This window comes from Nipponia nippon, unplaced genomic scaffold (assembly GCF_047370975.1).
Source record: "Nipponia nippon isolate SJK-2023a ecotype South Korea unplaced genomic scaffold, ASM4737097v1 scaffold_5, whole genome shotgun sequence".
In the NCBI taxonomy this organism is placed as follows: Eukaryota; Metazoa; Chordata; class Aves; order Pelecaniformes; family Threskiornithidae; genus Nipponia; species Nipponia nippon.
The window spans coordinates 8,358,727-8,386,718 of record NW_028262369.1 but is presented as its reverse complement, the minus strand read 5'-3'; the positions used below and the strand labels follow the sequence as shown (position 1 = coordinate 8,386,718).

The 27,992-nt window shown below is 43.5% G+C and overlaps 1 protein-coding gene and 1 long non-coding RNA gene across 6 annotated transcripts; one reads left to right on the top strand and one right to left on the bottom strand.

The window, feature by feature from the left end:
* The first annotated feature begins 62 nt into the window (after window positions 1-62).
* Window positions 63-26,929, top strand: ABCC6 (ATP binding cassette subfamily C member 6). 3 transcript variants are annotated; one of them, XM_087734479.1, is made up of 31 exons: window positions 65-500; window positions 1,768-1,944; window positions 2,302-2,427; window positions 3,089-3,226; window positions 4,312-4,437; window positions 5,020-5,081; window positions 5,872-6,003; window positions 6,601-6,813; window positions 7,697-7,874; window positions 8,334-8,495; window positions 9,834-9,926; window positions 10,480-10,683; window positions 11,288-11,434; window positions 12,168-12,255; window positions 12,563-12,632; window positions 13,358-13,484; window positions 13,967-14,143; window positions 14,567-14,734; window positions 16,226-16,412; window positions 16,903-16,966; window positions 17,487-17,607; window positions 18,130-18,337; window positions 19,443-19,753; window positions 20,461-20,660; window positions 21,357-21,483; window positions 22,096-22,197; window positions 22,948-23,094; window positions 23,652-23,810; window positions 24,052-24,218; window positions 24,696-24,890; window positions 25,467-26,929. In XM_087734479.1, exons 1-31 carry the CDS (start codon window positions 150-152, stop codon window positions 25,573-25,575), a joined length of 4,836 nt encoding a protein of 1,611 aa, XP_087590605.1. In that variant the 5' UTR covers window positions 65-149; the 3' UTR covers window positions 25,576-26,929. The 3 variants fall into 3 exon arrangements, 2 of the variants coding, with proteins under 2 accessions (XP_087590605.1, XP_087590606.1); XM_087734480.1 differs by having other exon boundaries at window positions 66-500; window positions 16,229-16,412; XR_015699262.1 differs by lacking the exon at window positions 24,052-24,218 and having other exon boundaries at window positions 63-500.
* Window positions 3,090-16,212, bottom strand: LOC148052018 (uncharacterized). 3 transcript variants are annotated; one of them, XR_015699264.1, is made up of 5 exons: window positions 15,823-16,212; window positions 14,825-14,949; window positions 5,846-5,963; window positions 4,351-5,077; window positions 3,090-3,217 (listed from the first exon to the last, which is right to left on the bottom strand). It is a non-coding gene; the product is annotated as an uncharacterized LOC148052018 (long non-coding RNA). The 3 variants fall into 3 exon arrangements; XR_015699265.1 differs by lacking the exon at window positions 15,823-16,212 and adding an exon at window positions 13,375-13,451 and having other exon boundaries at window positions 14,825-15,810; XR_015699263.1 differs by lacking the exon at window positions 15,823-16,212 and having other exon boundaries at window positions 14,825-15,810.
* Window positions 26,930-27,992: the final 1,063 nt, after the last annotated feature.

The following is a 27,992-nucleotide window of genomic DNA, read 5'->3' as shown; positions in this document are numbered from 1 at the left end:
ACCGGCGGGTGCTGCCCCCTGCCGGCCCGGCGGGCTGCGGGCCCGCTCCCCGCCGCCAGCTCCCCACAGCGCGCTGCCCCACCGGCCCGGCCCCACCGCGGCTCCGCGCCGGGGCGCTGCCCCTCGGTCGGTCGTGCCGCTCCCCCGTCATGCAACGCGCCGCTGCTGCCGGGCTGCGCCAACCCAGACGCGTCCCCGAGGCGCTCCCGGCCGGACTTTGCCCGCTGCCCCCGGTCGGGACGGGGCGCCGCGGGGCTCCCGCCGGTCCCTCACGCACCCGGCGGGAACGGGGGCTCTCGGCCGCTGGCCGGGGAGGAAGCGCCTGTCCCGCCGGCGCTGAGGCGCGCCCCGGGGCACCGAGCCGAGGGCCCGGGGCCGCAGGCGGCCCGCCCCCGCCGGCTGCCGAGCCGAGGCGCGACGCCCCGCCCGCCCCCTCCGCGGGCGCCATGGCGGCGGGCGGTGGGCTGTGCGGCTCCCGGCAGGGCCCCGCCGGGCTCTGGGTGAGTGAGCGAGCGAGCGAGCGCCGCGGCCCTGTCCCGCTGCCGGGCCGCCCCCTCGGAGCCTGGCCCGGCCCGAGCAGCCCCGCGGCGCGAGCGAAGGGAGCGAGCGGCGGCGGCGGCCAGCCCCGGCCCGGCCCGGCCGCGGGGTGCGCGGGCCCCTCCTGCGCGGGGCCGGGAGAGCGGCGTCCCACCGGCCCTCCTGGCGGCGGGCAGCGGGGCGTGCGAGGAAGGCGGCTGACAGACTGTCAGCGGTGATGCGTCTTTCCCTCGGAGAGTGCGGGTGGTACGGACCTCGCCTCCCAGGGACAAGTTTTCACCCGAACGGGGAACAGCCCGAGCCTTTATCCAGTCACAGCAAATTCGATGAGAGTTGTGTGGCAGCCTGCAGTCCGGCTGCACTGCTGGAAGGGTACTGACATTAGTCCCTTTATTGTCTTCAGAAAGTATCTGCTGAATGACCCACTACAGAAATACCTTTGGAAGGGCTGTAATGAGTTGATCAGTACAGACTCGCGTGGATTTCCATCCTCAAGGTTGATAAACTCCCGTGATAATTTGTGAGCCGTTACCTGGTGCTTCTTTTCATCAAGTGATGCCTTTCCCCTTGCCTTGCGTTGCATCATGTCCTCCACATAAAGGACTCGAACCACCTCCACAAGCTGCTAAGGAAAAAATACCCTCGCCTGTTCCTCTACAGTTGCTGTATTTTTAGTATTATGTTAGCAGATGAGATCCAACTATTTGTTCAGTCAAAAAAATTACAAAAGGATTATAAATACAGCTAAGGAAATGCAGTTGCAATGCAGTTAATGCACTAGGACGCTTCTTTCCTCCTAATCTCCGTTTCACTGGTCATTCCCTACTGACTACCCTGATGGTTCCCAAATGCCGAAAACCTTTTTCATTCCCAAATTATTTTTTCTCATTCCATATTCAATAACTTAAATTTCCTCTCTTTTTTTCTCTCTAGTTGTGATACATGATGTTCTTGCTTTGGCATCTTTCACTTTTCCAATCTTTTTTTTCCCCCTCTCTTTCTACTTCCATTCCCTCCAAAATGCTAGTGCTGAGTCCTCCCTCACCTGTGACACCTTGCTATTCTCCAGCAGCGCCTCTGTTGTCGAATGTTTTTTACATTTGAAACCCTAAACCAAATTCCTCTAACATCATAGTAGATCTTAGCTGTAGCATTAGCAACTGGCAATAGCTGGTGAAATTCTGCACACATTAGCTGTACTATTTCACTTCTGTGTTGATTCTGTGACAGGACTGGAACCAGACATGGTATACAAACACCCCGAGATTTACCTCCTGCTTTGAGAGTACAGTCATTGCTTGGATCCCTTGTGCCTATCTTTGGATCTGTTTTCCTTTCTACTACTTGTATCTTCGACACAAAAACAAAGGCTATATCAGGATGTCCCACATCTTCAAAACCAAAATGGTAAGGGTGGAGGATGGGGTTTATCCTAACATTATCACAACTTTGATGCAGAACTTAATTTTTTCTAAACCATTAACTCTTTTCTGATGATCCATCTCTGTGTTTGCTTTGACATTTACCGACTCAGTTAAGTCAGGTCAGTATAAATCAATTAAAGTCGTAGGAAGAACTGTCATAAGATCTTCTCCCCTGTACTTCCATTCGGTTCCCCGCTACTTCCCATAACACTCTCTCTCCCAAACCTGCTCTTCCACCTCCCCAGTCTTACTGCCCAGGCTGCTTGGAGCATTGAGTTCAGTAGATCGTCCCATCATCATTTCAGTCCATTCCAACGTGTGTTTGCTGTCTCTGCCCCAGGTCCTTGGATTCATCCTGGTAATACTGTGTTTTTCTAACGTCTTCTTCGTACTGTGGGAAATAAGCCAAGGAATCCCACGGGTTCCAGCATTCTTCATTAGCCCTGCCGTGGTGGGAATCACAATGGTAATTCTTCCTTTGTTTTGTCTGCAGATGGCGCAGCTTAGCCCTCCTGGGGCAGATCTTGTATTTCCCATGTTTCTCGGTATCTTTGAGCACAAAGATAGCTGATGGGGAGCAGAAGGCTGGAGACACACTTTGTGAGTTTCTGCTGCGTGACGCAGCAGGGATTTGGAGTTGGGGCAGACCCCTGGGTCTGCAGCTGCGGTATAGAGCCCTGTGGGCAGAGTACACCTTGCAAGAGCCGAGGTAGCAGTAGCGTTTAGAAAGAGGTCTCACATCAACAAGACAAGATCCAGTTTCTCATAACCACGGTATACGATTTAGCATGGTTTAGAATTAAATGGGATTTCTGTTCAACCTAAATGCCTAAATGCAACTGAAACCTCCCCTTCTGTCATTGCATCTTCATAGCCCAGATCTTCCCAGCCTTTTGGCCCACTCGTAGTTTTATTACTTGCCCTTTCTGGAGAGACATTCTTGAGTGCAAAATTGCACATAATGCTTTTCAGTTTTAGCCTTTTAGAAACGATACTGCAGCTCTGAACATCTCAAAATGTTTGGGCAAGAAACTAACTTTTTTCTCTATTGTATCCATTAATTTGATAATAATGTTTGGCGTTCTATTACCAGCTATTTATTTGGACAAATTTGTACTTCTTCGCAGATCCTTGCCATGTTCCTTACCCAAGCGGAGAGAATGATGGGCATCCAGTCTTCAGGTATCCTGTTGATTTACTGGCTGCTCTCATTCATGGCTGCAGTTGTGATGTTTAGTTCCAAAGTCCAACATGCCCTGGAAGGAGTAAGTGAAATCACGTACCTTTCACATGCAGGGGTATGAAGTCTCTAAACAACAGGGCTCTTTTTGCCTCATTGATTGTGAGGTGGAGAGCCAAATTCCTCATCTTAAGATATGTGCAGAGAAAAATGATTGACGACACTTTGTCCTCTCCATCCATGTTATCCCTTTCAATGTAGACAGTGTGGTTTTCTGAGAGCTTGGCAGACTTCATATATGAATAAAAGCAAAGTGAACATAAATGCTGTCACTAAAAACTGGCCTTATGCCAGATTTTGCATCAGCATAAATATGTTGATATATTATAATATTTTTATTACTTGGATATTTGTGCTGGATGTTTATTTGTGGAGGAGCACTGGCTGGGTTTACACATCTGAGACTTACTGTCAGTGGCCATTTTCCTCAGGCAAACAGTTGTGCCTTTCCATCACAACAAGGAATAAACAAAAGTTTATGTTACCTGTATGTTTAAGTAATAGGGGAAAAATATGCGGCCACTAAACAAAAGACAGTTGGGAACTTTCTGTTCCTGCTTTGTTGAATGATACTCAGGCACCAGGCCTCTTGTAGAAATAACACTTTGCCACTTCTTGCTACTAAAATACAGTTCCAAAAATACTCAGACTTTTTCCTTGTTTTTTCTCTTTCTCATTTGCAAAATTAATTAGAGCACCCTTCATGGAGCCCCTTAGACACACCATTTATAATAAAACCTGGCAGCTGCTTTATTATATTAATCACTCATCCCACTAGGTGAGAAAGGAGCTTATATCCCTCAGAGCACCCAAAGTTCCCTGAATGATGATGCAATGTGGACATCTGACTTGACCAGACTGCTATGAAGCCTCACGATAAAGCCATCACTATAAATAATAAATATGTCCATTATTTAGCATTTTCGGATATTCCAGTTTCAGGAGTTATCTATTTAAGTAGCTCTGCATAACTACAGTTTAAATAAATGCATCTCACGCTTTGAACCAAAACTCAGAGCTTATGGCTGGTAGAACATGAGAAGCCGTCTTTTTCCTCTGATTTCACGTGAACATTCATTACCTCATCCTCAACAGTATTCTGTTTTGTAGGGCTTCCTGGAAGACCATTTCCGCCACATTACAACTTACCTTTATGCTAGCCTGGTGCTAGGAGAACTTGTGTTATTCTGCTTAGTAGATCATCCTCCCTTCTTCTCTGAAGCTGTCAACAATCCTGTAAGTATAACGTAGCTTTTCATAATGCATTGCTTCATTGCTCAAATAGGAATTTAAATTTATGGGGATACACAGGAACATGAGTATCTGGGAGATGCAAGATGCGTCATTCTGTATAAAGGCTGACGGTTTTAAAATGTAACCAGCAGAATTTGGGATAACAGTACTCTGTCTCTCTATGTATGTTTTGAAAAACCAGAAAGCTTTTCTATCCATACTCATGTTTATTTTCATTGAAACCAGTAGATCGGGCTCGTAGTGCTTCCCCATGCTCTCCTGTGCAGTAGAACTCTATTTGAGGTATGAATATGGCAGAGCTCTGTGCTTCAGAAAATAAATGTCTTCAGGTATGAAGAATGATATTCTTCATTCCTCCATCTGAGACATTATTCAAAGTCTAATTCTCCAAAGTCTCCAGATCCTGTTGATCCTCCACAATACGTTTACACTGTCAGGGTCAATGAATGGGGTGTGTGTAACTTTTTGATTGCTTTTCCTAGGGAAGCACAGAAGGTGATTATATTCATCTGACACGTGCCCTTTTCTATAAATAAATATCACCCATGTTTTTCCTCCCATCAGAATCAGTGTCCAGAAGCCAGCAGCTCTTTCCTTTCCAAAATCACATACTGGTGGTTGTCTGGGTAAGAAAACACAGAAAAAGACGTGGTTTTGCTAGAATATCAGAAAAAAACAGTAGCATAAGAGAAGGCATAGATGACAGCCAGTAGGAAATATCTCAGCCCCTGAGTTTGCTTATGCAGATTTAAATTCTTTCTCTGGGGACTTGAGGTATTCTCACAAGATCAAATTACAAAAATTTAACTTACTTTCTCAAAGTAGTTCAAACACAAATTTGTGATTCTAGATAATTCTCTTCCCCCTTCCAACTGCCCTTCCAGTGCGCTCCCAATCTTGAAACAGACCTCAGCAATCTCAAAAGATCACTGTACACCAACCACAGCCCTATCTGCCTGCCAGACCTTCCAGTACCAAATGCTGGGCAAGGGGAAAATAGCAAATTAGGACATTGGCCCAGCCTGCTCCTTAGCATTCAGAAGTAAAACGATTACATACGTTGGGCCTAATGTCCACTATGATAAGGCTTCGTCTGTGTTTTGCTGAGCCACAGAGTAAGTTAAACTGAGCTTTGTCCCCCCCTGCCCAAGACCCAGCTCTCAGTATGGACTAGAAATCAGGGCTTACTTGCAAATCCTCATTATGCTGACAGAAGATAGCGTAGGGATTTGAAGCAAAACTGCTGTTCCTGAACATTCATATTTATTCTGGGAAAGGACAGTTCTGACTAGTATTTTATGTAAGTCCCTACGTGCTCACTGTGATGTACTAACTTAAAGCCCATCTGTTTTGAAAATGTTACATGCACAACAAATCCTTCTGCGCTTACCTTACAGCAGTCTGTGTGCTCTCCAGGCTTGTCTGGAAAGGCTGTCAGCAGTCCTTGGGGGTGGATGACTTGTGGCCAGTGAGGAAAGAGGACTCCTCTGAAGAAATTGTTTCCTGGGCTGAAAGAGAGTGGAAGAAGTCTCATAGCAGATCCCAGCAGTGAGTACTTGATCTAGAGAGTATGCCATGGGCTCAGCTGGGCAGTTTCTCTCTTGCCTCTAGGTGATACAAGCAAATACGCTCACAGGTGCTGGTGTGCTGTCTCAGAACAGGGTTTAATCCCCTCCATTCCCCACAGAGGGCTAGACAGACTGCTTCGGCACATATTCAGGCTCTGAACATAAGCTCTGCTAGGTGCTTCCTATCTGGACAAGAGAATGGTTGAAAGATTCAATCCCACTGAATTATTAGTTGTCTGTTAAACAAGAAGAAGAAAAGGATAGCATACATAAAATGGTCCAAATAATGCTCTGCTATGAAAACTTGGGGGTCTCTATTCTTCAGTGGGTGAGCACTCAGTAAGTGAGTTCCTTTGTGCAAATCTGATTTTAAGTGTTGAAACCTGCTGGAGAACATTATTGCATTCCTGGAAGCACAGAACTGTAAGTTTTTTGTGAGAGGGATCACTTTTTGATGAGCATTTATACTGGACATGGCATGAAACCCAGTATGAGATATTTAATGATTTTTTTGAAAGCACGAGAGTCCCAGGCTTTCTCCAAATGTGGCCAGCTTTCTCATTGTTTCTTTCTTTAGAAAAATGGAGTCTGCTACATTTAAAAAGGGTCAGAAGAGTGAAACGAGCATAGCAGAAGCTGAAGAGACAGAGGTTCTACTGCAATCAGAGCACAGTCAGAGTGGGCCCTTACTGAAAGCATTTTGGAACATGTTTGGAACCTATTTCCTTCTCAGCACTGTCTGCTTAGTTATCTGTGATGTCTTCTTGTTCTCCATCCCAAAGTTACTGAGGTACGTGCGTATTTATAATGTATTTCTATCACACCTACAAGATTCCTGTGTGCATGAGCTCACACAGAGACGTGTATGCCAGCGCTCACAGAGATGGACACAGAAACACTTATCTTTTGAAATCTCCTGCGGCTGATGAAAAGAGCTGGATTATCATTTGTGCTAAGCCCACAGGCAACTCAGTGGGCAAAAAAAACCCAAACCACTGTCTAAAGCTGCGCACACTTTCTCCACTGCTGTATTCCAGCAGTGGAAAGGACAGGCTGTGCTAAGCCTTTTGACAACTGTACTAGAACAGGAGTGAGTTATTTGATGGTTCTACATATCATGTCATTTGCACAGGCTGTCAGCCACTTGCTGTAGTATTAAGGCTCCGTGTTCCCTGACTGATTATAAAGAGCACACCTGTGCATCCTACACATCTTAAATAGCTTCTTTAGTCAGTTGACATAATGCTTTGTGGATTGTGTTGGTACAACACAAACCTCCAGTACAGTATATTTTCAAGGGAGAAATCACTTAGTCATTAAGATTAAGAGAAGTTCTGGAAATGTCAATGACTTCCTTAGATTATGGCTCCCAATTTGCATATTCCTGACAAATTCATGAAATTCAGGAGTCATTCTTAACACTGAAAATGAGGTCTCCCCTGAGAACATGCTGAGATCAGAGATTGCTTCAAAACCAAGAGTGGCTAAGTGTCAAAAATCGGGATATTATAAGACATAGGATACTCAGCAGTTTTTCCAACTCTTCTGCTATTTTACTGATAAACATCAGCCAGGGAGAATACAGAAAAATCCCTGGTATTTCTGCATTTTTGTGTGTCTGATATTTCATCAGTTCTACATGGATTCATCAAGATTTTCCTCCTGTCTTGCAGCCTTTTCCTGGAGTTCATTGAAGATCAAGAAGCACCTAGCTGGCATGGATATTTCTATGCCTTCACTATGTTCCTTTTGGCTTGTCTCCAGACTCTGTTTGAACAACGATATATGTACATGTGTCTTGTTCTGGGTTTGAGACTGAAAACTGCAGTAATAGGGCTTGTGTACAGGAAGGTAAGTCTGTAGCTTCCTTTTCAGATTCATTTTTTTCCAGCCCTACGTTAGTCGTTACGACATTGTTGGTACATTGTTCTTAACAATATCAGGGGAGATGTTATTAGAAACCACTTTTAGGATGTAATTCTGTGCTATATTCATCTCTGAACAGTATGTGGGAGGTATTCCACTATTTGTTTTTCAGATCTTACCTCTGAAGGAAAAGCCAAGGAAAGGAAAGACAAAAAAGCAACATAAACTTTCTTATGCTGTAGGCCATGGTTGGGGAAAGGAACAAATGTTTCATCCTAAAGTGAAGTCACATATCCCAGGCAACAGCGTGTTTTCAGTACCTAGGATTTGACATTTTTCTCCATCTGTTTTTTTCCTTTCTTTATAAGGAGAAGAAAATTGTTTGATTTTTGGACCAAAGCTGTTGTTTGATGATGCCTTTCCTTTCTTCTCTACCCTGTCTAGATCCTAGTTATGTCAAATGCATCAAGGAAAGCAGCAACAGTAGGTGAAATTGTTAATCTCATATCTGTTGATGTCCAAAAACTAATGGATCTGATTATCTACTTTAATGGGACCTGGCTTGCTCCTATTCGGATTATCATCTGCTTTGTCTTCTTGTGGCAGGTAAAATATGATGACCATACTTATCAATCCCTTTCTATTCTAGGTATCAAAGGAAAAAGAGCTTTCAAAATTCTGCTTAGAGCTTTGCTGGTCTGAATAACCTGAAATTGCCTATTTTTCTTAGCTCTGTAGCATAGTGGATTCACTTCTCTTTTTAGAAGATATTTTTATTGGTGTAGAATCCTTACCTGATCCTGCAACTTCATCTTCTCACCTGTGTATTCAGCATTCAGTCTCTTTTAGGGGAAAGACTGTGTGTACGATTATTCTGAGCTGACTGACACACTTCTGCCTTAGATTTTACTCTGTCACCTCTCTTTTCAACAGAGCGTGGCGGCTCAGTGCAGGCTGAGAGTCCAGTTCCAGCTCCTCAGCATAGTTACAGAACATAAAGCTGAATGGACTGAAATAGCCATTTGACATACCTCATCCTGAAGCCTGATTGCCACAGGATCAGTGAAACAGTTTGAAGCAAAGTTATATGATATTGAAAAAGGGTATTGGATACATTGAATTTTATAGGTATCAAGGAGTTCAGCAAGGAGAAAGCAAGACCTGAATTAGAAATAAAGGATGATAATCTAAAAGAGCCTTTTTTTCCCCTTAATTCGATGTATGGCAACCAGTGTTGACAAGCTGAAATGTGGTTGCATGTAGTTGGAGCATAATCAGCACTTTGTTTGCTGGTGTTCATAGATCATTTGTGTAGAGAATACTTTTATCTCTCTCTGTATACCAGGACTCACCTCTCCAGCAAACGTAAGCCATCTATCTGTAGAGAGATGTAACTAAACCATGAGAAACAAGCTCTCTATTTTGATACTCAAGTCATTATGATACCTGGTATCCAAGAGCTGTCGCAAGAGTACATGGCACAGTATAATGCTACCATTTCATCTCACTAGTTGATGTAAATTCAGACAAGCGGGGTTATTTATGCTGCAAGAATAGTTTGTTGAGGGTTTGGGTTTATTTTTTTAAACAAAACCTGGTTTTGTTTCTGGGTCACTTACTTATGCCAGCCACAAGATGTCCTCCTTAACACATCCAAGAACAGATGGGAAGAAACAGAAATTACTTGAATTGCTAGCGTGCCTCTGGATCGCTTTCAGTGCTAATCTAGTTCCTAAAAGGGAAGGAAATAAATTCGGCAGAGCATGATGACAGGAGTTACCCTGCCTGGAGAGTTAACAATCCACAGTGCTTAGGGAGCACGATTCCCAGGAAAGGCAAAGGCAAGATTAGAGTAAAGCCTTAGCCATGGGCAAAGGGGAATGGAAACCAGTCGTTTATAGTTATCACCAGAAGTTCTTCCTCTTTCCTTTTCTCTCCTGGCAGCTTCTTGGGCCATCTGCCTTGACTTCAATTGCTGTATTCCTTTTTCTTTTGCCTCTGAATTTTGTGATCACCAAGAGGAGGAGTCGGTTTCAGGTACATTTTGCTTTGTAAAAATGGTTTACTGACTTGAATTATGCTAGGATACTACTTTTAAATGTAAGTTAAAGGCTGCCATGCTCTTCCAGGAAAGGATCACATGGAACCCAAGGCTACTGATGATTACAGTAGGCATGCATGTTGGAAGAAAAAGTACTGTTGTACTGAAGCATATCACTAACATTCAACATCAAGTGATAGCTTAACATTTATTGTTCATGCTGACCATGACTGTCTGAAGGAACACAGGAGGATTCAAATCCTGCTAAGTTTCTTGAAGTTTAGAGTAAGCTCTTGCATGTTCAGTCCTTTAACTTGTTTGCCCACCTTTTCTGTGGTTTTTAATGTATTGCCAGTAAAAATAAAGCTCTGAAGATGAAAAGCAAAATATTTCCCAGCCTGGCAGATTCATAAGCAAAACAATATACATAGCTCAACTGCAGGGAAATTTATTCGGAATTCATAGGCAGGAATAAGGTGCTTTTTTCAGAATAATTGCACCGTTAAACATTCAACCTATTAAATGATAAAAGTCAAACATTTATTACAGGAGACACAGATGAAACATAAAGATGAGCGGGCCAAACTCACCAATGCCATTCTCAGCGACATTAAAGTAATCAAACTGTATGGCTGGGAGAAAACCTTCATGGAGAAAGTGCTTGGTATCCGGAAGCAAGAACTTCAGGCCCTAAAAAGATCTCAGATTCTCTTCTCAGCATCTTTAGCTTCTTTCCATTCATCAACTTTCCTGGTGAGTGGTTCACCTTCCTACATAAAACATGTGCTATTACTTCCATTTCTTTTTGTTCTCCTGTCCAGACAGATTTTTCCTGTGGGACAGCTAAAGAGAATGTCTGCCCAGAGCAGTTGGTGGTCTCACAGGAGTTGCTGAGCCCCAGTGGAATCAGCCACGCAGACATTCACACTGTCCTAACAGTTCCATGGACAAGTCACCTGGTCTGACAGTGTGCTCCAGGCAGACTGAGCCTGCTTTGCAAGAAGCACCTGGAGACCTCCAGCTAGGCAGAGTTCACGGCACAGTCAGTAGCAGCGCAAGCCACTTTTGCACTTGCTGTTGCAGCTCAGCCATGTGTTTTCAATGGGAAATGGCAAGGCTTTCACTTTGCTGTGGTTGCAGCACCAAAACTTCCTTAAAGCAGAACAAACGTCAAATGATCAGACTTGGTTTTGTCACCAACGTGCAAGACCTTTGCCTTGCAGGATGGGTACCACGTATATGGGTGATAGCCTGGACTTAACTAAATGGGTTCCAGAGTCCTTAGGAAGGGGCCTGTCACCCTTGAACCATTCTCTGGCTGAAGCAAATGGTTTGCTTTTCCTTTGCTCCCTTTCAGATTGCATTTGTCATGTTTGCTGTCTACACGCTGGTGGATAACACACACGTCCTGGATGCTCAGAAGGCCTTTGTATCTTTAACGCTGATCAACATTCTCAATACTGCGCACTCCTTCCTGCCGTTCTCCATAAACGCTGCTGTCCAGGTTAACTGCAGGCTTTTCCTTTGGCAATGAATTTTTTTTGTACATATCACCATTAACAGGTAAAGGTAGGGATTTCGTAGGGCTTTGAACGTCAGGGCTAGCTATTTAATTGCTATTGTGAAACAGTGAAGTGCAAGCACTTACAGCTAAAGGTACTTTGTAGTATTGTTTTTCAGAAAGACTCCATATATTGACAAAATAGTCACCAAGAACAACTCTTAAGTCTTTTGGGACCAATGACAAGGACCATTAGATCTCAGAGGTGTTTCCAGTTCTGTTTCTAATCACAGGAATCAGAATAGATGGAGCAAAATCTCCATGGGAGATCCGTGGAAACCCTGCTAGCCCAGGCCAGAGAGAAAAGCAAGTCATTGTCCAGTAAGAAATTGGGAAATTGCATTTCCCTCTTGCACCCCAAGGAGACTGGCACAACTCTTCATGTACAGAAGCAAACACTGGAAAGATTGCAGGATGAATTGGAGGAAAAAAAGCACCAATTTCATTATGTGAACAGAAGAGAAAACACAGGGAAGAATATGGGGGTTTGCTAAGCTAAGTGGAAAGAAAGGCAGTTAACATAAGGAAGAGCTGCATATGTCCATCTAAGTGTACAGTATCTGCAGCATAGCACCTAGTCAGCATTCTAAGTGGGTCTTCAAGTTGAGTCTTCACTTTGGGTTTTAGCTTCCTTTCTATTTTAAATCCTATTGTTTTGCGTGCTGCTTCATTTCAGGCCAAAGTTTCTTTAAACCGCTTAGCAGCTTTTCTGAATCTGGAAGAACTGAATCCTGAGAGCTCAAGCAGAAACACTGCTGACTGTGGTAAGCTTTTGCATTAGCATTGTTGTCTTACAAGAGGAGTAGCTTCCATTGTTCAGCTTCCACTCTTAGGGCGCCTACCATGCTCAAGAGCGAAAAATGTTTGCCCCTTACTGTCACTGTATCTCTCAGGCCTCTTTATTTCCAACGATGAAATCTAAGCTGGTAATTAACCCCTTCTTTTCATACTTAAGGTTCATTTTATGCAATATAAATACACACCGAAAATAAAGTCACATAAAGAGGAATGTTTCTCTATCTACCTTTGAATTTGTAAGTCTTCTATTTCTCCTTTCTTTTTTTTTTTTAGTACAGGCAAGCATCACCATAAGAAATGGGACTTTTTGCTGGAGCAAAGAAACTTCTCCTTGCCTTAGAAGGTACAGACTTACCCTTAGTCATCTCTGTTCTGTAGGTCAGGGTGGATGCTGAATGAACTAATTCCTCAGGGCCTAAGTGAAACCAGTGTGGAATATCTAGAGACCCCTGAGTTTGCTTCATATTTAACATTAAATTCTGAAAATTATAAAGTCAGACAAAATGTAATCTTGCTTTTATGCGGGGGAGCACATAAACGGGAAGGTGCCTGTATCTGGATGTTGCCTTAATACATGGAGACTGCTTTCTTTACACAATTTTCTTGTCCAAATATGAAATTACAGTAATTTAAGTCAAAAAAGTAGAATTGATGGTATACAGATATTATGTATGACATCACTACATGCTTCTTTCAAAAGGCATTGCATTTTTAGAGAAGAAACAGTGTTGAAAAGTTCTGATGTTCAGGAATGTTTTACGTCTGGTGCTTTGGGCTAGCCTATCCCCAGAGTGGGGACCTGGGTCTTGGATCTGGGTTTGAAACTCAGATGGGGATGTGGATGAAGACTTTCTGGTTGGAGGTGTCTTGGAAGGGATGACTCCTGTTCTGCTGCAAAATGTCAGCATGACGGGAAGAGTAACCCTGTGCAACTGAGGCCTCAAGTATGAAATCAGGGGGTTTAGTTAGTACATTTTTATTGCTACAAGACAACAGGAAGAATTTTGGTCAATTTCTTTTCAGAAAGTATGTCTAAAAGGTGATAAGAGACTAATCTTTTCTCTATAGGATAGATCTTACGGTACCCCAAGGCTCCTTGCTTGCTGTAGTTGGCCAGGTGGGTGCTGGAAAGTCCTCCTTGCTGTCAGCGTTACTTGGTGAGCTGGAGAAGACAGATGGCCGCATGACCATGAAGGTAAATTTTATCCTGAGCATTTGCTTCTAATTAGGCTGTCTTCAGAAACAGTAAGGTATTAACCAAGGCATCAGGTACTTGATGAAAACCCATTTAGTGCTGAATTTTAACAACAGCTGTATGTAGCATCCCACATTTAATTATCTGAAGGTGCTTCAGACCTCTCAGATGAGCCTGGCCCTTGGAGATGGGAACTGGACCAGGACTTCAAAGATCCACTTCCATTTCCCACTTTGACAGTGAGCTGAAGTGGCATTGTGGTAAATCACATCATGTACTTGTTACCTGTTTCCTCCTCTATAAGATAATGAAAGTGCAGACTCATATTTTGCAAAGCCCTCTGAGACCTGTCAATGGTGATGGATCATTCCAGATTTCTGTAAAGCTAACTGGGAGAGTTTTTGTTCAAAGACAGGTTCCCACAGTGTCAAGTTGAGCTTGTGAAAAAGATTGTTAACATTCTTCCACTTCCATTTTTATAGGGCACCACAGCTTATGTCCCCCAGCAAGCTTGGATACAAAATGCTTCAGTGGAAGATAATATTCTCTTTGGGAAAGAGATGGATGAAACATGGTTCAGTAGAGTGATAGATGGTTGCGCACTGCAACCTGATTTGGAGAGCTTCCCTGCGGGGCAGAAGACTGAAATAGGAGAGAAGGTACTGGCGTAGGTTCATATTTTGGCCAACTTTTCCATTAGTAGCTACAACTTTGGGTGTCCTGCTTAAAACACCTACAAAAGGACTACACTTGCAGGAGGCAGGTGCTCAGTAATTTCTGAAAAGTCGGGCCATGATTTAACAGGTTCTGAAGCCCACCTCCTGACAGTTAACCTAGCCAGAGATATGAGAGATGCTTAAGACAAAAATCAACAAATCCAGGTCATTCCTGGGTCCTCTTTTGCAGGAGAGTGGAGTTGCTCAAGAGAATCTGCCTCTGTATCTCAAGAGGGAGGAAGGGAGGGAGAGAGGAAAGCACTGATTTAAAAATAAGCAAGTCGTAAAACCTCAGTGTAAAATGGAGCCAACAGTTGGCAAGTATGCTGTAGCTTTGGAATAAACAGTGTGAATACATTTTTATAGGGAATAAATATGTCTGGAGGGCAGAAGCAAAGAGTGAACCTTGCTCGTGCTGTGTACCAGAAGGCTTCGATTTACCTTCTAGATGACCCCCTCTCAGCTGTTGATGCCCATGTTGGACAGCACATTTTTGAACATGTTCTTGGACGCAATGGCTTACTGAAGGACAAGGTGTGTTATAAATACTGAACTGTAAAAGGCTGCAAAATGTATCTAATTATCAGGGCCCTTGAAACATTTCCAGTAAGGTGGGTTACTCACTTTATCAAAGGCTCCCAAATTCTTTTTCGCTTGTGGCAGCAGGTACTACTGTTAACAACAGCGGAAGCGGAACGGGTAACCTCTGCAGTGCACACAGCACATGGAAGTCCTGCAGTGAATCTCACCTAGGAGGCAGAAGACTGAAAAGTTAGGTTCTCCTGAAAGACTGCCTTTATCCTCATACAAACCACATGCCTAGTTCCAGCCTTACTTCTACAGCAAGTTTATAGTTCTTTGGTCTTCCATCGACGTTATCCTTCTCCCTTTTTGAGATTTACTTCTAGCATAGTTAGGAAGAGCTGTCTGATCTCTTCCAGCTCATTGTATCTTATCATAATGTCTAATCCCATCACTTTTAAATAGTTCAGTGGCAGCTTTACAGTTCTCATCACCCAAACGGTCATCACTTAAACGTCAGTCTTAAAATCCATGTTAAACACTTCTATTCTTTTTTGCATTGGTTGCATTTTGTTATTCCTTGGTATTTCTCTGCTGTCAAGCAATCTGGATAATAAATGTGGTTACACGAGAAGGGATGCTAGGGCAGCCCTATTTGTTTCGTGGTATAAATTGCTTACAAATACTTGATCCGGTTTCACGTTGTAGAAGGAAAACAGGTAATTTCTTTCATTAGAAAGTCCAATTAAAACAGACATGTCTGATTACAAATACTTTTCTCTTCACCTGTAGATTGGCTGCAAGTATCAGAATGTCATTATTGTATTGAAACATAGAAAGACTGGCAAAGAAAGAAGGTATCAGACTTAAACAGTACTGAAAGGGCTTGATTGTATGTTAGAAATATATAACATGCCAATTTGTTATCTAGGGAAAAATGACTTTTCTTACGTCCTTTCCTACATGTAATTATCTGTGCAAATATGCTCAGAAATTTAAATGAAAAGGGGCTGCAGTCTAACTGCGTTCAGGGTGATGAAGTTTTCAGGCACAAATTTGATTCTGAAATATTGATACCACTGACAATAAACGTGACATACTCTTCAATTAACATCAGTCTACTTAAGGGCTTCAGCCAGAGGGGAATTAACAACATGGAACTGGTCAGTAAGCCAAGCAAAAGGTCCTTCTACACACAGGGTGCGAGCCTGGGACTTCAGTTCCCATCCTCACTCTTGTGCTGTGCGTCACACAAAGCAAGTTGATTCACTCCTCTGCTCCCAAGTTCTGCACTTTCAAAATGGGCACAAAGCTGTGCTGCAAAGATAAACTTCATCAAAGAGAGAGTCAAAAGCGATGGGAACAAATAACAAAAATATTTCCAAGTTAGTAAAAATCATAGCTCGCACTGAGTACGTCTTTCTTCAGAAGCCAGCTGACTGCAACAGCTGAAGTGAGCAGGGAAACACCAGAACAATTGTCACTGTTTCCTCTTTATTCAAGCAGACTCGCGTGCTGGTGACTCACACAATCAACATTTTGCCTCAAGTGGACAACATTGTCTTCCTGGTGGATGGAGCGATCTCAGAAATTGGTTCCTACCAAGAACTTTTACAGAGAAATGGGGCCTTTGCAGAATTTCTTCATTCACACATTACTGCAGAAGAGAAGACAGGCGCTGGTTTTCCAGGTAACCCAAATGAGCTGGAATCATTCTTCCTAGGTCTATCAGTCAATTGTTTCCTTTAATATTATACTTAACATTAAAGAACTGCGGGGGGGGGGGGGGGGTGCTGCTGCTGTTCACAGTTGGGAAGAGGGAAAAGAGAACAAAACTGGAAAACCCAGTCTTACATTTGTTCTATTATGGGCATTTAAAGTAGAGATCCAATCACAGTAAGCTGTCGCTTTGTGTGGGGCAAAACATGCCTGTCAAATTAGCTGACTCGTCACCTCAAAACTGGTTCTTGACTAAACAGTTCCATCTTAGTAGACAACAATAATGCAGTAAACAGAATTACCCACTATATGTGCTATTCTTCAAGCCTCACCTTGATATTTCTAACCTTAGAAACAATCTTTGTAATGAATCTTTCTTCTGTATTACCAGTCTCTCAAAGGCTATACAGGACAAAATGGAATTCTAAAGCATTTAGAAAAAAAATGCATTTATTTCACAGTGATAGGAGACACCAAAGGCACCATCACCTCTAGAAATCGTCCATCACAGGAGAAGCTCTTTAGGTAAGCTTAAAGCTGTCTCAGACACTGAAGAACTTGCTCCAAAAGCCCACGCAAGCCTACATGGAGGCTCTGAGTATGATACAGGTTTGGGATCGATCTGTAAATTAATAATAAGAGCAAACAAGAAAAACTCAAGAATAGGTAAGAAACTGCTCTTGAACGTGGATGTTGACTGACATTTTCTCCATATTTCACAAGGAGCCAGAAGTTGTTCCAGAGCTCACATACAAGGCATGTTGCTACATTTGCTTGCTGTTCACTTCCCAGCAGGGCTGTAAGGTCTGACTCACTTCAAACCAGCCACAGCTAGTGAACGCTAAAGCCTCTGTTTGTTAATAGCTTGAGAGAGCCCAGCCCCTGTGATAAATATGGACAATGGTTGGGGTCACTCTGGAGGATGCTGAAAACTGCAGCCCTCAAAATAGGCATGAATATAGGGGTGGATGGGTAAGGAGATCCAGCTTCAAAATACTCCTTGCCTTGGCTAAAAATTGAAAGGATTTTTGTTTTCTTTATGAAGTGACAATTCAGTCAAATCTTCTGCTATGGGAAGGGAGACCATTCCTGTAAGTCAAGACTGTACCACTGCTGCAGCCACCAAAGGAAGATTAACCAAGGGAGAGAAAACTCAGCACGGCAGGGTAAGCACAGCACCTTCCTGTGAAGGCAAAGACATACCAGGGGTGCTGAGGAGAGATGAGAGTAAGAAGGGTGACACCGCCAAAGAGGGGCTGCTCTTCCCCTAGGGAAGCACAGTAGTAGCCAGACTGGGATTCTCCTCACCTCTGCCGATCAGCAGGTACTCACACAAGCAGTCAGCGGGATACATGATAGTTCTCACCTCACTGACAACAAATGAAATCAACACTGCCTGACATAAGAAAAGCCTTATGTGCCTTCCAGCAGTAACACGAGCCTATTGCAATAACATGCATCAGTTGATAATAATCACTCATTAACACCATGGATTTATTTAAGTATGGCTTCATTATTCATCCATGAGGAAAACAAGAAAAGAATTAACATGGTTGCTATGGCCCATGACATATAACCGAGTAGGTAAGCCATAATAAATCATTCCTTGTTTCAGAGCTGCTTGTCCTTGCTAAGAAGCTTGATCCTCCCAACCTCTCCTATTTTTCCCCCCAATTGTTTCGCTCTAGGTTAATACTTCGATTTATGCAGCCTACCTGAAGGCGACAGGCTTACCACTGTGTGTGTACATCATTCTGTTGTTCACGTGTCAGCAAGCCGTGTCATTTTCTCGTGGTTACTGGCTCAGCACGTGGACAGATGACCCTGTTCACAACGGGACACAACAGCACACAGAGCTGAGAGTTGGAGTCTTTGGTGCACTAGGAGTCATTCAAGGTTCGTTTAACTTGCTCACCTAATTCTCCTCTGTTTCCATCTCCCTTGCCCATATCCAGGACGTTTTCTCAGAATATAAACAAGTGCATACCCATGGGCTTTTAGCCTCCTGGGCTTCTGGCACCAGCCCTAAAGGTTTGGCATGGGACCTAAAACTACAGGCTCTGATGCACAGAGAGGATTTCTAAGGGATCTGAACAATAGTTCCAGCGTTACTGCCTGAAATTCTACTTCATGGTATACTAGAAGTGTTCTCCTGCGCCTTTCAGCAGACCATGAACAGTGTCTTCCTCTATACTTCCTGATAGAACTAAATGACCTGAGCCCCTAAAAAACATTCAACAATGGAAGAACTACAACATCCTTATTTTTCTGTCCTGTCCCCTTTTATCCAACATTTTCTGCGTATCTTTCTTCCTCTTATCTCTTTCCATTCCTCTAATATAAATTAATCTTACCAAAGTGCAAGCGGTGGCTCTTCTCCATGCTGAATTAAATCTTGGTTTAGGTCTTTTGAGTGTAAAGAGAGAATAAAAGAACAACTTGTGGAATTCTATATTTCTTTAAATCTTTCTCTTTAAAAATGGCTACAATTATTTTGGTCACTCTTTTTTAAAAAAAAAAAAAAAAAAAAATCAACCGCTTGTTTTAGGACAGAAATCAAATCTGGAAAAATCTCAGCCTAAGTGGCAAAAGATTGAGAAAGCTTTGAACAAGTCGAAAAGAGTGGGAAGGGTTGGGTACCCTTCTGTGCTAACAGTGAGTCTGTAGGCAGGAAACCTAAGACTGAGTATACTATTCAGAGTAATTCCAGTCAGGCTCCTTCTGTGAAGAATAAAGAATTTGTCCTGTGTGTTTAAGTTGCTGAATCCGTGGCCCCCATCAAGCTTGCTTAGAAGGTCTTCTGCCCCTCTCCAACTACCCTACAGAAAGGGCAGTTTACCCTGCAGCTCTGAGGCTTGGCTTAATTGCTACCAAAAAGAAATTCAGCTCCTTTCACTAGTATAGCATTCACAGTACTAAGTGAAAATCATGATCTCGCAAAGGGGAACCGCAAGGTGAATTTGTTCAGACCTAGTAATAATTATTACTTTTTATATTACAGCCCTTGGCAGATTTGTCTCCACAGCAGCAGTCCTTCTAGGTGGCGTGTTAGCATCGCACAAGCTGTTTCTGCAGTTGCTGAGGAACGTTGCTAGATCCCCAATGGTCTTCTTTGAGCAAACACCCATTGGAAACTTGCTGAACCGCTTCTCCAGAGAAATGGATGCTATTGATTCTGTCATCCCTGACAAGCTGAAGTCCTTGCTGGGATTCTTGTTCAACCTGCTGGAGATCTACCTTGTGATTATAGTGGCTACACCAAGGGCAGCAATGGCCATAGTACCTTTGACTGTTCTGTATGCTGCATTCCAGGTAAGAGCTCATAGAGATACACAGACCAGAGAGGCTGAAGCAGCATGGCCGTGTCCCTGCAGAAACCCTCCTTGCATTTCTTAGGAGCGGAGACATGCAGAAACTAGATTCATCATCTTGAATTGCACCTGAACAAGAGTAATGTCACAAAGAGGCTTGTGTTTTTCTGATGTCTGGATCAAACCCTACCTAGGGCTATACTCCTTGTCTCCATTAGTGTAAATGCAATCATATTAAGACCAAAGGCGTTTTTCCTTTCCTCCAGAATTCCTACACTGCTTTTTAGTATATCCATGTATGCCATGCAATTTTCCCATTGAGCTCTGAAACCTCAAATGCTTTGCCAGCTAAGACTGAATATGAAGGAAGGGCAAGTAAGGGTGCAAGTCCGCCTCTGTTCTCCATCAAGCAAAGGGCTGGTCTGCAGGAGAAAGTAAGTGTGAGTTTAGAGGCTTTCCGAGTTCAGAGTACCCTGGCTTCTTTGCATTAACTAACCATGGGATTATTCTTAATGAAGATAGGACATAACACAGGCAGAAACGCTACCTCACCTTTTAAGGACATCTCCTACCTGCACATTGGGTTTTGTAACACTAGGATAGTCCATACTATTGAACTTGTTGAGCCCTTCCCAAATTTTCTGTGAAGCACCTCCATGGAGACATAAACCTTCTAATCACTTCCCCTTCCATTTCCCTTTTTATCAGCATTTCTATGTCATCACCTCTTGCCAGCTGAGACGCATAGAGGCTGCCAGCAGGTCACCCATCTACTCCCACATTTCAGAAACTTTCCAAGGGAGCAGTGTGATCCGTGCTTACAAGGACCAGGAGAGGTTTATTTTGAAGAGCAATTTTCTAGTGGATGAGAATCAGCGAGTATGCTTCCCTGGAGCAGTTGCTGACAGGTACAAATCAGTGTAAAGAAAATGATGGTTTATTCCCATAGTCTTGGTGAGTGGAGATGGCTGCTTTTGGGGCTTGGGTGGAGGTACACAGAAGATGAGACAGTGGTGCACAGTGTTTTGGGGGTAGGGTAGCCTCTTTCATTATCACTTGCACTGTGCCCCTCTCTGGCCACGTGCCTCTCACAACCAATATGGTCCCATCTCTGTTGCGTGGCTAGGCACACACACATGCCGACACACAGCTAGAGGTATCACTTGGCGTCCAAAATGCAGGAAGCTGTAGAACATGCCTGGTGAGGCCCATCATCACATGACAGAGTGCACGAGGCCTGTGGTATGTGCAGAACCCATCAGACAATAGAGCCATCAGCTACCAGTCATGAAACAGGTGAGGAGTACCAGAAAGAGTGAGAGATGTTAGACCAACTCGTCCAAGAAGCTGTGTGCTGGCTGCTCTCATCCAACAGGCCTTGGAGGAAATCCTAACAGAGACCATAAGCCAATGAGTTTGGACAGACTGGAGCCATTAATGAGCTACAAGGTGGCTGGATAAGAGCAGCCAGGGCATGACAAGAGCTTTGTTGAGCACCCTGTACCCCAGCAGCTCCACAAGTGTTTTGCAAAGTCATCACAGATGCTGTTGAGAGAAAGGAAGAGGGCACTCAGCAACAGCCCTGTACTTTCCTCCTCTTGCAGGTGGCTTGCTACAAACCTGGAGTTTCTAGGCAATGGCATCGTGTTCTTTGCAGCACTGTTTGCAGCAATGGGCAGAACATATCTTAGTCCAGGAACTGCTGGCTTCTCCATTTCATATGCTCTTCAGGTAACTCAGCATTGAAGTAATACCATGCTTGCCTTTCATCAAAAGCAACATGCATTTTAATTTCTGCTACCATTTTAACTTCTAAGAAGCTATGAAGTATTTCTGTGGCTTTCTAGATGCCTTCTCCTACCAAACCCTGCTGTCATTGCTGAAACCCAGAGCATCTGGAACACATGGCCCCTTAGAGAGAATTAACCTGATAAACATATGACCAGCTGTCTCTGTCCTCCTGCATCTGAACGCATACTTAAGTCACAGCATGCTCTGAGCAACTGAAGCATGGTCTGCAGTGTCTGTCTTAGCTGCTTGTAGGCTAGTTACACAGCAACCTAAGAAACAGTCACACTATCTTTTAGCACCCAAGTCGGTAGCATTTCATTCTCTATAAACTTGCTGGGGAGAAGCTATGGGGGGAGCTGGCTGGGCTCTTTAAACACAGCTTTACAAACTTTCACAAGGATCCGTGGTTATTTTTAAGCCTTTTAAGGGATGATTTCGCAAGCAATTAGCTGATGAGGAGGTCTTAAACACTAAGACAAAGTACCAGGTACATCGCAAGCACAGGTCAAGACTTATTTTATCTGCCCAAATGCTTCTGTTTCTTTCTGCTAGATAACTGGTGTTCTCAACTGGATGGTGCGCTCCTGGACAGAAATAGAGAACAACATTGTTTCTGTAGAGAGAGTGAGAGAATACTTGAGGACTCCTAAGGAGGTAGCTAACCAACTATTGACCTTACTAGCAGAGGTGAACATCTCTGCAAACTAAACGAGTAACTTCTCTGTTCCACCTGGACAAACCCCCTAGTTTCCCCCGTCTAAAAGGCCAGTTACATTTCCTTTAAAGAACTGCAGCATTTGGTTTTTATCCAAGTGACTAGGCTTGTTTTATAACCTCTGATCATCGTTATTTCCTTAAGAGAGTTAAGCATTAGATTGCCATTAAAATAGCTTCACTTGGTAACACTCATGGAATGAGCCGTATTTTCTGCCCATATTTGGAGTATGTATTTATTGTGCAAGTTCAGATGCAACTCTCTGATAACTGATGGCTGCTAGATAGCCTTTTAGCCACTAAAAGTCTCCAGTGCAATCATGTTTGTTCTGTAATCATTAAAATTATTTCTCCATATGCTGACCTGAGATCCTACTAAAAGACACTTTCACAGCCCTGTTTACAGGGGTGGATAAATCTTTTTTTATTGAACCACTCATAATGTCAGAACTCTGGCATGCAAACAAATGTTTATCCCCATTTTCAGTTCAGATGATTGGCATCTTTGTACAAAGTAAGAAATCAACATTTGCAATATGAAAGTTAGAGGCCTTTTGCTGTTTTGGAAACAGTAAACAGATCAGGGGAATTTGGCACCGATGTCTTCGTAAGCTTCCCGTTTCAGTATGGCCACTTGATTTGGTAATTTAAATCAGCTTTATACATTGCTGTTTGTTTTCATCTACTTAGGCACCCTGGACTCTGAATGGCAAACTTCAAGGTCAAGTTTGGCCCACTGAAGGAAGAATTGAATTTAGAAACTATAGCTTGCGATACAGGCCAAATTTGGAGTTAGCACTGAAGCATGTCAATCTAACCATCAATGGGCAAGAGAAGGTAAGCAAAGCCACTTGTTTCAGAAGAGCCACAACGTGTGAACAGTGCTTTGCAGTGGTCAGACCTGGACAGACACAGTCCCTGCCCTACACCAAGGTCTAGTAACTTGTAAGCGTGAAAGCTGCAGTAAGGTATGAGCCCATCTACCACACTGCACACCTCTTCTAGCACAAAGTACTGTTTCCAGGGTGGCTGCATACACTAGACATTCTTCTGAGTGAAATTTCATTTCCCAGAGGGTTAGCAGAGTTACAGCAGAGGAATTTCACTTTTTAAATCTAGTGCCACATCAAGGCCCTGTTCTAGCTGCTAAGTCTTGTAGTTATTCTTCCCATCAAAGGCTTACAAGATTTCTTTTCATACAAAACAATTACAAATTATAAATTATTCCCTTTAAGCATGTATTGCTAGACTGCGTGAATCTTGAACAGCCCTGAAGATTTGATCCATGCAAAGCTGTCTCTCTTCAAAAGGCCAAGAGCTACTACATGACAGGTCTGTCCAACTGTGGGAAACGGTCAACATCAAAACCAAAAGCTTTCCATTGCACTTTACAGATCGGCATAACTGGAAGAACAGGAGCTGGGAAATCTACTCTTGCTGTGGGATTGCTGCGATTAGTGGAAGCTGCGGAAGGAGCGATCCTAATTGATGGACTAGATATTGCTCAACTAGGTCTCCATGACCTTAGAACCAAGATAACTGTCATTCCCCAGGTATGAAATTAATTTCCAAAATGCTTCAGCAGCGTTATAAGTCTTAACAGCTAGGAAGGGTTTATAAAGATTCTATGAGAGGAGGGACATTCAGAAATCTCAAAGTTGAAAATAACCCCTATGCCATGCTAGTCTCCCATTCGATACAGCATTAGCCACAGATTTGCAGCCAGCAGGGAAAACTGGAGAGCTCATTTTTAGAATTCATTTCAGGAGTTGTTTGTACTGTCTCTGTGCTCAGGATCCAGTTTTGTTTTCTGGCTCTCTAAGAATGAATCTCGACCCATTAAACCGATACACTGATGCAGACATCTGGACAGCTTTGGAACTGACTCAGCTCAAGAACTTTGTTGCAGATTTGCCAGATCAGTTGGAATATAAATGCACTGACCAAGGGGAAAACCTAAGGTACCTTATCTGCAGAAAGACAGTGGCAGGGCAGTGCCAGCCCGTGGGCTAGGAGAACGTAGAGCTAGCGGAACAAGGAGTCTAATTCATTTTTAAAAAATGAAATAAAAAAAAAAAATGGTGCCCAGACAGCAAATTGCTGCATTATTGTCCTGTTTAGCAGCATGAAATCAAATCATAAAGACACCAAGTGGAAAACCTTTGAGACTTAATCATTGTGGTGGCTTGTGTTTGTACAGTACTTAAAACACTGGAATCCTGTTCCAAGTGCAGATCTCCTGGGTGCTATAGCAATACACTCCCTTCATTTCCTTCTGTTGTTTCGTGCTGTTACCTGCAGTGCCACCAGCCTCAATCACTCTTTCAGGGAAAGGGAACAATCACCTTTTCATTACTATTTTCAAATTAATCACATATTCTGACCCCAGGGAAAAGTGATTACCGCTCTCAGTTTACTGTCCCTCTTCTTACTTGCAGCACTGGTCAGAAACAGCTGGTGTGTCTGGCCAGAGCACTTCTTCGGAAAGCCAAAATCCTCATTCTAGATGAGGCCACAGCAGCAGTAGATTTAGAAACTGATCTTCAGATTCAGTCCACCCTGAGGACTCAGTTCAAAGACAGCACAGTGTTAACAATAGCTCACCGGATAAACACCGTCATGGACTGCGACAGGTAATACCTTCAGCCACTTTCCCAAGGAGGAAGGAAGACACAGCAACCTGTGTGAACTAGACCAACCACAGACTGTTAGTGAACAGCAATTTCATTTCTGTCCTTTTCTTGTTTAACTCTCAGAGCTTTGCTTTAGAGATTGTAGGAGCTATCTTACATCAGCTAGGCACCAATAGGTTAATCACAGATCATTTAGTCCCACATGATCCATTTCATGCTGCGTCATACCCTTTTTCCCCCCCACTGACAGCAAAACCATGGCTACAGCTCTTTGCTTCATCATAAAATCATGAAGCTAAAATACACGTTCACAAATAGCGAAAATACACATTTGCAAATCTTAGTCCAGTCTCAGTTGCCACAAAACTCTCCTCCCACAAACTCAGTACTTCAATAGTCACTCTTCAGAAACCTATTTCTATCCCACAGCCGTTTCCCAGCTGAAAAGCTGCTGGAAAGCTTGGTTGAATGACGAGCAAGTACTGAAATTTATTTTAGAAATAAGTAGAAATAACTAAGTTTATTACAGCTGCTGATGTATCCCAGAAGCTTACACTTCTGTTTTAATGTTCACAGGATTTTAGTCTTGGAAAATGGTCGGATAGCTGAATTTGATACTCTGGAACACTTAATAGCTCAGAAGGGACTGTTCTACAGACTGATGGAAGAATCAGGCCTTGCCTGACTCACTGATGGAGTATACTATAATGCCACCACTATCAGGAATAATTGATCTCTAATTGAGTTATCTTGGTTTCACTCTAAAATGCCTACCACTCAACCAAATCTTGTTTGAGCTATCACTGCAGTGAGTAGACGAAAAGGGATGACTTGGGATACACGTTATTTCTGTAGGAAACTTAGCAATTCCATTTTCATTGTGTTTCCAGATACCAAAACCTCACTCTTCTGTTGAAAATGAGCCAGTCAGAACTTAACTGCCTTGTTGCTTTTATGGTATAAAAGCAAACAAGCCAAAAGAAAAAGACCACAGCATTTCCGATTTGTATTATAAATGGAGCCCAAATACACTGCCGTACTTAAAGATTACACAGGTTATCTTTAAAAGCCAACAAGATTTTATGGACAGCAAACAAGAACCTAAGTGGTAGCAAGCAAACTTAACCATTTACAGCTTGTCCTAAGTTCCAGGCAGAATAAATTTAGCCTTTTGCCAACGTCTGAAGGACTGCTCACCTGAGCGCTGTTCTTACACAGATATGGCAGGCTCCAAGGCAGCGGCTGGATCTAGTCACCCAAAGCGCACAGACACTGGGGCGTGGGGAAGGGGAAGCGGGATGCCACTGAGCGCGAGGGCACGCGGCTGCCTGCGGACTGCCTGTTGTCGCGGCTGGGGATCGGGTCCACTCCCATCTCCTTCCGTGTCGGCGTCGGAGGGGCCCAAGGGAATCGTGCTGCACAGAAGGCCGACAGACTGCCTGGAGGAAGAGAGCCAGCTTAGACACCGGCTCAGCGGCACAGGAGAGAGTAGCTTGGCTGGGAGTGGGCAGCAGAACATCGTTTCTTCTGCCTGAAGGCTTGGAGCAGCCCTGCTGCCAAGTGCCAGTTGGTCACAGTGGAGCAGGTCCAAACACCGACACTTCCAAATTGAATTTGGCCACAAGGAATTTGCATGGTGGAAAGCGTCCTTGTCCAATCCCTGCCGCGTGCCAGTCTGGCAGATGGGGACAGTAGCTGGGACTCACCTGCTAACCTGGTGGTTCGTTCCTGGTGTTATTCTTGACTGCAAGTTTACCTCCTGCATGTGCCACCCTGGCACCACAGAGCCTCTGGCATGGTCAGCTTTCAGGTGTTACTTTAACAAACCAAAACGGCAGCTGGCAGCAAAGCCTTCCCGGGCTTCCCACAGTGCCGAGGAGCACGGTCAGAGCTGTCCCCAAGTCTCTCCTCAGGAATCGCAACAAGAAAACATGACAAACAAATCACACTGTGAGATACTGCTGTTTACTGTGACTTTCTTTAAAGCACTTCATTTTCTAGAAAGCTGAAATAAAAACAGAATCAATTATTGAAACGGCTCTCTTCAGTAAGCTAAAGTAAATATAGTATAAAAAGAGGTAGCAGGGGAGGGGAGAGTTCAAACTGGCAAGAATCAATCCAGACCAGCAAAACCCAGCAGTTTCTTCTCCAGCAGCTGTTCAGTGGCTCTTCACCCATGTTAAGAGCAATTACCAGTTTCTGCTGGACAAGTGCCTAAGATATCGAAGTCCAATGCCTGCTGCTGTACGGGTGCTCAAATACCAGGAAAGAGGTGATTTTTTCCATCTACTTTCTTCAAACCTTACTCAAGGGCAGACACAAAAAAAAAATCCAAATAACAGATACAAGTTACAAGCACTCTAAAGGTTTATCAACAGATCTCAAAACCAGGAGCATTTAGAACTAGTGAGATCTAAGTCAGGTATTTTTTCTTAACTAAGGTCAAAGAGAAACAGCGGTGCCCATGTTGCTGGGTAATTCTGAAACAGACATCTTTTAGCATAGCATAATCTCTGATATAAACATCTTGTAAATGTTCACTTTCCCTTCCTAAGTTGGTAATGAAGGGAGAAGGCAAAAATAATCAAAACATACTTTCACACTGGTAATCTTTGAAAGGGCACAGTTTTGCTGTTGGCTTGCACAAAGTAAAAGCAAGCAAAAATACCATCAGCTCTCAGACGTCAAGCTGTGCTGGAAGGGCAAAAGAAAAGGGATTCCCAAAATTACATGTGACAAAACCCCCATGTTTCAGATGAGCCAGAGTCCCCAAGCTTATGCCCAAGCGGTACTGTAAGTAAGTGGCAAATCGGGAGCTCAAGTCTCACAAAAAAGGTAACAGTCACCACAAGGAAGTTATCTGGAAGTTGGTTAAAGCAAAACAGATAAAGGAGTCAATACTTGGAGATACCATCCTCTCTTGAAAACCTGGTCTAAGGAACAGCAAGCGGTGTTTAAAAGGACAGGTCTGCTGGGTCTTTGCAAAGGTGTTTCTTCCTAGATTAGACTATTTGATTGAATTATGCAGTTAGCACAGGAGGCAACTACAGCAGGCTCAGAACTATGCTAACAGTCTATTTCATAAGTTACTCTAAAGAAATT